The sequence below is a fragment of the Microtus oregoni genome, unplaced genomic scaffold (genome assembly GCF_018167655.1).
Source record: "Microtus oregoni isolate MIOR12 unplaced genomic scaffold, Mior012 000045F_ref0000178, whole genome shotgun sequence".
NCBI classification, from domain to species: Eukaryota; Metazoa; Chordata; class Mammalia; order Rodentia; family Cricetidae; genus Microtus; species Microtus oregoni.
Genome location: NW_024543219.1, coordinates 13,601,673 through 13,612,680, shown reverse-complemented (window position 1 = coordinate 13,612,680; position 11,008 = coordinate 13,601,673). Strand labels below are relative to the sequence as shown.

General features: G+C 35.8%; 1 protein-coding gene across 1 annotated transcript; it reads left to right on the top strand.

Moving 5' to 3' along the window:
• The first annotated feature begins 9,369 nt into the window (after positions 1–9,369).
• LOC121435000 (peptidyl-prolyl cis-trans isomerase A-like) lies at positions 9,370–9,933 on the top strand. The gene has a single exon (XM_041634027.1). The coding sequence runs from the start codon at positions 9,397–9,399 to the stop codon at positions 9,889–9,891; it is 495 nt and encodes a 164-aa protein (XP_041489961.1). The 5' UTR covers positions 9,370–9,396; the 3' UTR covers positions 9,892–9,933.
• Positions 9,934–11,008: the final 1,075 nt, after the last annotated feature.

Genomic DNA, 11,008 nt, shown 5'->3' with positions numbered 1-11,008 from the left:
TTGTTAGAAGTGTGAACAGTGTTCCTGTTCTCTGTAGACCCTTTAGGTCCAACGATAATCATGTTCCTTTGAAAATGTATGAATTTCTTGAAATGCTTTTGTGAGAAACGTACACTAGTTTCTCCGAAAAAAGAAGCCGTTGTTTAAGATTTGTCAAAGTATTGTCAGAAGTGAGAACAGTGTTCCTGTTCTCTGGAGAATCTTTATTTCGAAAGATAATCATGTTCTTTGGAAAGTGTATGAATTTCAAGTAATCCTTCTGTGAGAAACGCACATGTGTTTCTCTGAAAAGAGAAGACGTTGTTTGCTATATGTCAAAGTAGTGTTTGGAGTACAGTGTTCCGTTTCACTGTAGAAGGTTTACTGTGAAAGATAATCACGTTCTTTTGAAAGTGTATGAATTTCATGAAATGCGTTTGTGATATACACACGTGTTTCTCAAATGAGAAGTTTTGCTATTCACTGCAGACGCTTTACTTTGAACGAGAATCATCTTCTTTGAAAGTGTATGGATTTCATGAAATGCTTTTTTTTAGAAACGCACAAGTATTTTTCTGAAAGGAGAAGCCGTTGTTTGAGATTTGTCAAAGTATTGTCAGAAGTGAGAACAGTGTTCCTGTTCTCTGTAGAATCTTTATTTCGAAAGATAATCATGTTCTTTTGAAAGTGTATGAATTTCAAGCAATGCTTCTGTGAGAAACGCACATGTGTTTCTCTGAAAAGAGAAGACGTTGTTTGCTATATGTCAAAGTATTGATAGAAGTGAGAACAGTGTTCCCTGTGGAACCTTTACTTAGAAAGATAATCATGTTCTTTGGAAAATGTATGAATTTCATGAAATGCTTTTGTTAGAAACATATATGAGTTTCTCCGAAAGGAAAAGCCATTGTTTGAGATTTGTCAAAAAATTGTCAGAAGTGAGAACTGTGTTCCTGTTCTCTGTAGAATCGTTATTTTGAAACATAATTATGTTCTTTGGAAAGTGCATGAATTTGATGAACTGCTTTTGTGAGAAACGCACATGTGTTTCTCTGAAAAGAGAAGCCGTTGTTTGGTATATGTCAAAGTAGTGTTAGAAGTGAGTACAGTGTTCCTTTTCACTGTAGAAGGTTAACTCAGAAAGATAATCACGTTCTTTTGAAAGTGTATTCTCTGCAAAGAGAAGCCGTTGTCAAAGAGGTGTTAGAAGTGAGAACAGTGTTCCTGTTCTCTGTAGAATCTTTACTTCGAAAGATAATCATATTCTTTGGAAAGTGTATGAATTTGATGAACTGCTTTTGTGAGAAACGCACTTGTGTTTCTCTGAAAAGAGAAGCCGTTGTTTGCTATATGTCAAAGTAGTGTTAGTCACAAGTGAGATCAGTGTTCGTATTCTCTGTAGAACCTTTACTTCCAAAGATAATCATGTTCCTTGTAAAATGTATGAATTTCATGAAATGCTTTTGTGAGAAACGTACATGAGTTTCTCCGAAAGGAGAAGCCGTTTTTTGAGATTTGTCAAAGTATTGTCAGAAGTGAGAACAGTGTTCCTGTTCTCTGGAGAATCTTTATTTCGAAAGCTAATCATGTTCTTTTGAAAGTGTATGAATTTCAAGAAATGCTTCTGTGAGAAACGCACATGTGTTTCTCTAAAAAGAGTAGACGTTGTTTGCTATATATCAAAGTAGTGTTAGAAGTGTGAACAGTGTTCCTGTTCTCTGTAGACCCTTTACGTCCAACGATAATCATGTTCCTTGGAAAATGTATGAATTTCTTGAAATACTTTTGTGAGAAACGTACACTAGTTTCTCCGAAAAAAGAAGCCGTTGTTTAAGATTTGTCAAAATATTGTCAGAAGTGAGAACAGTGTTCCTGTTCTCTGGAGAATCTTTATTTCAAAAGATAATCATGTTTTTTGGAAAGTGTATGAATTTCAAGTAATCCTTCTGTGAGAAACGCACATGTGTTTCTCTGAAAAGAGAAGACGTTGTTTGCTATATATCAAAGTAGTGTTTGGAGTACAGTGTTCCGTTTCACTGTAGAAGGTTTACTGTGAAAGATATTCACGTTCTTTTGAAAGTGTATGAATTTCATGAAATGCTTTTGTGATATACACACGTGTTTCTCAAATGAGAAGTTTTGCTATTCACTGCAGACGCTTTACTTTGAACGAGAATCATCTTCTTTGAAAGTGTATGGATTTCATGAAATGCTTTTTTTTAGAAACGCACAAGTATTTTTCTGAAAGGAGAAGCCGTTGTTTGAGATTTGTCAAAGTATTGTCAGAAGTGAGAACAGTGTTCCTGTTCTCTGTAGAATCTTTATTTCAAAAGATAATCATGTTCTTTGGAAAGTGTATGAATTTCAAGAAATGCTTCTGTGAGAAACGCACATGTGTTTCTCTGAAAAGAGAAGACGTTGTTTGCTATATGTCAAAGTATTGATAGAAGTGAGAACAGTGTTCCTGTTCTCTGTGGAACCTTTACTTAGAAAGATAATCATGTTCTTTGGAAAATGTATGAATTTCATGAAATGCTTTTGTGAGAAACGTACATGAGTTTCTCCGAAAGGAGAAGCGGTTGTTTGAGATTTGTCAAAGTATTGTCAGAAGTGAGAACAGTGTTCCTGTTCTCTGTAGAATCTTTATTTCGAAAGATAATCATGTTCTTTTGAAAGTGTATGAATTTCAAGAAATGCTTCTGTGAGAAACGCACATGTGTTTCTCTGAAAAGAGATGACGTTGTTTGCTATATGTCAAAGTATTGATAGACGTGAGAACAGTGTTCCTGTTCTCTGTGGAACCTTTACTTCCAAAGATAATCATGTTCTTTGGAAAATGTATGAATTTCATGAAATGCTTTTGTGGGAAACATACAAGAGTTTCTCCGAAAGGAAAAGCCATTGTTTGAGATTTGTCAAAAAATTGTCAGAAGTGAGAACTGTGTTCCTGTTCTCTGTAGAATCTTTATTTTGAAACATAATTATGTTCTTTGGAAAGTGCATGAATTTGATGAACTGCTTTTGTGAGAAACGCACATGTGTTTCTCTGAAAAGAGAAGCCGTTGTTTGATATATGTCAAAGTAGTGTTAGAAGTGAGTACAGTGTTCCTTTTCACTGTAGAAGGTTTACTCTGAAAGATAATCACGTTCTTTTGAAAGTGTATTCTCTGAAAAGAGAAGCCGTTGTCAAAGAGGTGTTAGAAGTGAGAACAGTGTTCCTGTTCTCTGTAGAATCTTTACTTCGAAAGATAATCATGTTCTTTTGAAAGTGTATGAATTTCAAGAACTGCTTCTGTGAGAAACGCACGTGTGTTTCTCTAAAAAGACAAGACGTTGTTTGCTAAATGTCAAAGTATTGTTAGAAGTGTGAACAGTGTTCCTGTTCTCTGTAGACCCTTTAGGTCCAACGATAATCATGTTCCTTTGAAAATGTATGAATTTCTTGAAATGCTTTTGTGAGAAACGTACACTAGTTTCTCCGAAAAAAGAAGCCGTTGTTTAAGATTTGTCAAAGTATTGTCAGAAGTGAGAACAGTGTTCCTGTTCTCTGGAGAATCTTTATTTCGAAAGATAATCATGTTCTTTGGAAAGTGTATGAATTTCAAGTAATCCTTCTGTGAGAAACGCACATGTGTTTCTCTGAAAAGAGAAGATGTTGTTTGCTATATGTCAAAGTAGTGTTTGGAGTACAGTGTTCCGTTTCACTGTAGAAGGTTTACTGTGAAAGATAATCACGTTCTTTTGAAAGTGTATGAATTTCATGAAATGCGTTTGTGATATACACACGTGTTTCTCAAATGAGAAGTTTTGCTATTCACTGCAGACGCTTTACTTTGAACGAGAATCATCTTCTTTGAAAGTGTATGGATTTCATGAAATGCTTTTTTTTAGAAACGCACAAGTATTTTTCTGAAAGGAGAAGCCGTTGTTTGAGATTTGTCAAAGTATTGTCAGAAGTGAGAACAGTGTTCCTGTTCTCTGTAGAATCTTTATTTCGAAAGATAATCATGTTCTTTTGAAAGTGTATGAATTTCAAGCAATGCTTCTGTGAGAAACGCACATGTGTTTCTCTAAAAAGAGAAGACGGTGTTTGCTATATGTCAAAGTAGTGTTAGAAGTGTGAACAGTGTTCCTGTTCTCTGTAGACCCTTTACGTCCAACGATAATCCTGTTCCTTGGAAAATGTATGAATTTCATGAAATGCTTTTGTGAGAAACATACATGATTTTCTCAGAAAGGATAAGCCACTGTTTGAGATTTGTCAAAGAATTGTCAGAAATGAGAACAGTGTTCCTGTTCTCTGTAGAATCTTTATTTTGAAACATAATTATGTTCTTTGGAAAGTGCATGAATTTGATGAACTGCTTTTGTGAGAAACGCACATGTGTTTCTCTGAAAAGAGAAGCCGTTGTTTGGTATATGTCAAAGTATTGTTAGAAGTGAGTACAGTGTTCCTTTTCACTGTAGAAGGTTAACTCAGAAAGATAATCACGTTCTTTTGAAAGTGTATTCTCTGCAAAGAGAAGCCGTTGTCAAAGAGGTGTTAGAAGTGAGAACAGTGTTCCTGTTCTCTGTAGAATCTTTACTTCGAAAGATAATCATATTCTTTGGAAAGTGTATGAATTTGATGAACTGCTTTTGTGAGAAACGCACTTGTGTTTCTCTGAAAAGAGAAGCCGTTGTTTGCTATATGTCAAAGTAGTGTTAGTCACAAGTGAGATCAGTGTTCGTATTCTCTGTAGAACCTTTACTTCCAAAGATAATCATGTTCCTTGTAAAATGTATGAATTTCATGAAATGCTTTTGTGAGAAACGTACATGAGTTTCTCCGAAAGGAGAAGCCGTTTTTTGAGATTTGTCAAAGTATTGTCAGAAGTGAGAACAGTGTTCCTGTTCTCTGGAGAATCTTTATTTCGAAAGCTAATCATGTTCTTTTGAAAGTGTATGAATTTCAAGAAATGCTTCTGTGAAAAACGCACATGTGTTTCTCTAAAAAGAGTAGACGTTGTTTGCTATATATCAAAGTAGTGTTAGAAGTGTGAACAGTGTTCCTGTTCTCTGTAGACCCTTTACGTCCAACGATAATCATGTTCCTTGGAAAATGTATGAATTTCTTGAAATACTTTTGTGAGAAACGTACACTAGTTTCTCCGAAAAAAGAAGCCGTTGTTTAAGATTTGTCAAAGTATTGTCAGAAGTGAGAACAGTGTTCCTGTTCTCTGGAGAATCTTTATTTCAAAAGATAATCATGTTTTTTGGAAAGTGTATGAATTTCAAGTAATCCTTCTGTGAGAAACGCACATGTGTTTCTCTGAAAAGAGAAGACGTTGTTTGCTATATATCAAAGTAGTGTTTGGAGTACAGTGTTCCGTTTCACTGTAGAAGGTTTACTGTGAAAGATATTCACGTTCTTTTGAAAGTGTATGAATTTCATGAAATGCTTTTGTGATATACACACGTGTTTCTCAAATGAGAAGTTTTGCTATTCACTGCAGACGCTTTACTTTGAACGAGAATCATCTTCTTTGAAAGTGTATGGATTTCATGAAATGCTTTTTTTTAGAAACGCACAAGTATTTTTCTGAAAGGAGAAGCCGTTGTTTGAGATTTGTTAAAGTATTGTCAGAAGTGAGAACAGTGTTCCTGTTCTCTGTAGAATCTTTATTTCAAAAGATAATCATGTTCTTTGGAAAGTGTATGAATTTCAAGAAATGCTTCTGTGAGAAACGCACATGTGTTTCTCTGAAAAGAGAAGACGTTGTTTGCTATATGTCAAAGTATTGATAGAAGTGAGAACAGTGTTCCTGTTCTCTGTGGAACCTTTACTTAGAAAGATAATCATGTTCTTTGGAAAATGTATGAATTTCATGAAATGCTTTTGTGAGAAACATACATGAGTTTCTCCAAAAGGAAAAGCCATTGTTTGAGATTTGTCAAAAAATTGTCAGAAGTGAGAACAGTGTTCCTGTTCTCTGTAGAATCATTATTTTGAAACATAATTATGTTCTTTGGAAAGTGCATGAATTTGATGAACTGCTTTTGTGAGAAACGCACATGTGTTTCTCTGAAAAGTGAAGCCGTTGTTTGGTATATGTCAAAGTAGTGTTAGAAGTGAGTACAGTGTTCCTTTTCACTGTAGAAGGTTAACTCAGAAAGATAATCACGTTCTTTTGAAAGTGTATTCTCTGCAAAGAGAAGCCGTTGTCAAAGAGGTGTTAGAAGTGAGAACAGTGTTCCTGTTCTCTGTAGAATCTTTACTTCGAAAGATAATCATATTCTTTGGAAAGTGTATGAATTTGTTGAACTGCTTTTGTGAGAAACGCACTTGTGTTTCTCTGAGAAGAGAAGCCGTTGTTTGCTATATGTCAAAGTAGTGTTAGTCACATGTGAGATCAGTTTTCGTGTTCTCTGTAGAACCTTTACGTCCAAAGATAATCATGTTCCTTGTAAAATGTATGAATTTCATGAAATGCTTTTGTGAGAAACGTACATGAGTTTCTCCGAAAGGAGAAGCCGTTGTTTGAGATTTGTCAAAGTATTGTCAGAAGTGAGAACAGTGTTCCTGTTCTCTGTAGAATCTTTATTTCGAAAGATAATCATGTTCTTTTGAAAGTGTATGAATTTCAAGAAATGCTTCTGTGAGAAACGCACATGTGTTTCTCTGAAAAGAGATGACGTTGTTTGCTATATGTCAAAGTATTGATAGACGTGAGAACAGTGTTCCTGTTCTCTGTGGAACCTTTACTTCCAAAGATAATCATGTTCTTTGGAAAATGTATGAATTTCATGAAATGCTTTTGTGGGAAACATACAAGAGTTTCTCCGAAAGGAAAAGCCATTGTTTGAGATTTGTCAAAAAATTGTCAGAAGTGAGAACTGTGTTCCTGTTCTCTGTAGAATCTTTATTTTGAAACATAATTATGTTCTTTGGAAAGTGCATGAATTTGATGAACTGCTTTTGTGAGAAACGCACATGTGTTTCTCTGAAAAGAGAAGCCGTTGTTTGATATATGTCAAAGTAGTGTTAGAAGTGAGTACAGTGTTCCTTTTCACTGTAGAAGGTTTACTCTGAAAGATAATCACGTTCTTTTGAAAGTGTATTCTCTGAAAAGAGAAGCCGTTGTCAAAGAGGTGTTAGAAGTGAGAACAGTGTTCCTGTTCTCTGTAGAATCTTTACTTCGAAAGATAATCATGTTCTTTTGAAAGTGTATGAATTTCAAGAAATGCTTCTGTGAGAAACGCACGTGTGTTTCTCTAAAAAGACAAGACGTTGTTTGCTAAATGTCAAAGTATTGTTAGAAGTGTGAACAGTGTTCCTGTTCTCTGTAGACCCTTTAGGTCCAACGATAATCATGTTCCTTTGAAAATGTATGAATTTCTTGAAATGCTTTTGTGAGAAACGTACACTAGTTTCTCCGAAAAAAGAAGCCGTTGTTTAAGATTTGTCAAAGTATTGTCAGAAGTGAGAACAGTGTTCCTGTTCTCTGGAGAATCTTTATTTCGAAAGATAATCATGTTCTTTGGAAAGTGTATGAATTTCAAGTAATCCTTCTGTGAGAAACGCACATGTGTTTCTCTGAAAAGAGAAGATGTTGTTTGCTATATGTCAAAGTAGTGTTTGGAGTACAGTGTTCCGTTTCACTGTAGAAGGTTTACTGTGAAAGATAATCACGTTCTTTTGAAAGTGTATGAATTTCATGAAATGCGTTTGTGATATACACACGTGTTTCTCAAATGAGAAGTTTTGCTATTCACTGCAGACGCTTTACTTTGAACGAGAATCATCTTCTTTGAAAGTGTATGGATTTCATGAAATGCTTTTTTTTAGAAACGCACAAGTATTTTTCTGAAAGGAGAAGCCGTTGTTTGAGATTTGTCAAAGTATTGTCAGAAGTGAGAACAGTGTTCCTGTTCTCTGTAGAATCTTTATTTCGAAAGATAATCATGTTCTTTTGAAAGTGTATGAATTTCAAGCAATGCTTCTGTGAGAAACGCACATGTGTTTCTCTAAAAAGAGAAGACGTTGTTTGCTATATGTCAAAGTAGTGTTAGAAGTGTGAACAGTGTTCCTGTTCTCTGTAGACCCTTTACGTCCAACGATAATCCTGTTCCTTGGAAAATGTATGAATTTCATGAAATGCTTTTGTGAGAAACATACATGATTTTCTCAGAAAGGAAAAGCCACTGTTTGAGATTTGTCAAAGAATTGTCAGAAATGAGAACAGTGTTCCTGTTCTCTGTAGAATCTTTATTTTGAAACATAATTATGTTCTTTGGAAAGTGCATGAATTTGATGAACTGCTTTTGTGAGAAACGCACATGAGTTTCTCGGAAAAGAGAAGCCGTTGTTTGGTATATGTCAAAGTAGTGTTAGAAGTGAGTACAGTGTTCCTTTTCACTGTAGAAGGTTTACTCTGAAAGATAATCACGTTCTTTTGAAAGTCTATGAATTTCATGAAATGCTTTTGTGAGATGCACATGTGTTTCTCAAATGAAAAGTTTTGCTATTCACTGCAGTTGCTTTACGTTGAAAGAGAATCAAGTAGTGTTAGTCACAAGTGAGATCAGTGTTCGTATTCTCTGTAGAACCTTTACTTCCAAAGATAATCATGTTCCTTGTAAAATGTATGAATTTCATGAAATGCTTTTGTGAGAAACGTACATGAGTTTCTCCGAAAGGAGAAGCCGTTGTTTGAGATTTGTCAAAGTCTTGTCAGAAGTGAGAACAGTGTTTCTGTTCTCTGTAGAATCTTTCTTTCGAAAGCTAATCATGTTCTTTTGAAAGTGTATGAATTTCAAGAAATGCTTCTGTGAGAAACGCACATGTGTTTCTCTAAAAAGAGAAGACGTTGTTTGCTATATATCAAAGTATTGTTAGAAGTGTGAACAGTGTTCCTGTTCTCTGTAGACCCTTTACGTCCAACGATAATCATGTTCCTTGGAAAATGTATGAATTTCTTGAAATACTTTTGTGAGAAACGTACACTAGTTTCTCCGAAAAAAGAAGCCGTTGTTTAAGATTTGTCAAAGTATTGTCAGCAGTGAGAACATTGTTCCTGTTCTCTGGAGAATCTTTATTTCGAAAGATAATCCTGTTCCTTGGAAAATGTATGAATTTCATGAAATGCTTTTGTGAGAAACATACATGATTTTCTCAGAAAGGAAAAGCCATTGTTTGAGATTTGTCAAAAAATTGTCAGAAGTGAGAACTGTGTTCCTGTTCTCTGTAGAATCTTTATTTTGAAACATAATTATGTTCTTTGGAAAGTGCATGAATTTGATGAACTGCTTTTGTGAGAAACGCACATGTGTTTCTCTGAAAAGAGAAGCCGTTGTTTGGTATATGTCAAAGTAGTGTTAGAAGTGAGTACAGGGCTTTGCAGACGCCGCTGTCGCCTTTCACCGCTTGCTGCAGCCATGGTCAACCCCACCGTGTTCTTCGACATCGCGGCCGATGGCGAGCCCTTGGGCCGCGTCTCCTTCGAGCTGTTTGCAGACAAAGTTCCAAAGACAGCAGAAAACTTTCGTGCTCTGAGCACTGGAGAGAAAGGATTTGGATATAAGGGTTCTTCCTTTCACAGGATTATTCCAGGATTCATGTGCCAGGGTGGTGACTTCACACGCCATAATGGCACTGGCGGCAGATCCATCTACGGAGAAAAATTTGAGGATGAGAACTTCATCCTGAAGCATACAGGTCCTGGCGTCTTGTCCATGGCAAATGCTGGACCAAACACAAACGGCTCCCAGTTTTTTATCTGCACCACCAAGACTGAGTGGCTGGATGGCAAACATGTGGTCTTTGGGAAGGTGAAAGAAGGCATGAACATTGTGGAAGCCATGGAGCGTTTTGGGTCCAGGAATGGCAAGACCAGCAAGAAGATCACCATTTCCGACTGTGGACAACTCTAATTCTTTTGACTTGCGAGCTTCTTACCCACCAGACCATTCCTTCTGTAGCTCAGGAGAGCACCCCAGCCCCATCTGCTCGCAGTACCCTGTAATCTCTGCTCTCACTGAAGTTCTTTGGGTTCCATATTTTCCTCATTCCCCTTCAAGTCTAGCTGGATTGCAGAGTTAAGTTTATGATTATGAATAAAAACTAAGTAAGAAAAAAAAAAAAAAAAAAAAAAAAAAAAGAAGTGAGTACAGTGTTCCTTTTCACTGTAGAAGGTTAACTCAGAAAGATAATCACGTTCTTTTGAAAGTGTATTCTCTGCAAAGAGAAGCCGTTGTCAAAGAGGTGTTAGAAGTGAGAACAGTGTTCCTGTTCTCTGTAGAATCTTTACTTCGAAAGATAATCATATTCTTTGGAAAGTGTATGAATTTGATGAACTGCTTTTGTGAGAAACGCACTTGTGTTTCTCTGAAAAGAGAAGCCGTTGTTTGCTATATGTCAAAGTAGTGTTAGTCACAAGTGAGATCAGTGTTCGTATTCTCTGTAGAACCTTTACTTCCAAAGATAATCATGTTCCTTGTAAAATGTATGAATTTCATGAAATGCTTTTGTGAGAAACGTACATGAGTTTCTCCGAAAGGAGAAGCCGTTTTTTGAGATTTGTCAAAGTATTGTCAGAAGTGAGAACAGTGTTCCTGTTCTCTGGAGAATCTTTATTTCGAAAGCTAATCATGTTCTTTTGAAAGTGTATGAATTTCAAGAAATGCTTCTGTGAGAAACGCACATGTGTTTCTCTAAAAAGAGTAGACGTTGTTTGCTATATATCAAAGTAGTGTTAGAAGTGTGAACAGTGTTCCTGTTCTCTGTAGACCCTTTACGTCCAACGATAATCATGTTCCTTGGAAAATGTATGAATTTCTTGAAATACTTTTGTGAGAAACGTACACTAGTTTCTCCGAAAAAAGAAGCCGTTGTTTAAGATTTGTCAAAGTATTGTCAGAAGTGAGAACAGTGTTCCTGTTCTCTGGAGAATCTTTATTTCAAAAGATAATCATGTTTTTTGGAAAGTGTATGAATTTCAAGTAATCCTTCTGTGAGAAACGCACATGTGTTTCTCTGAAAAGAGAAGAC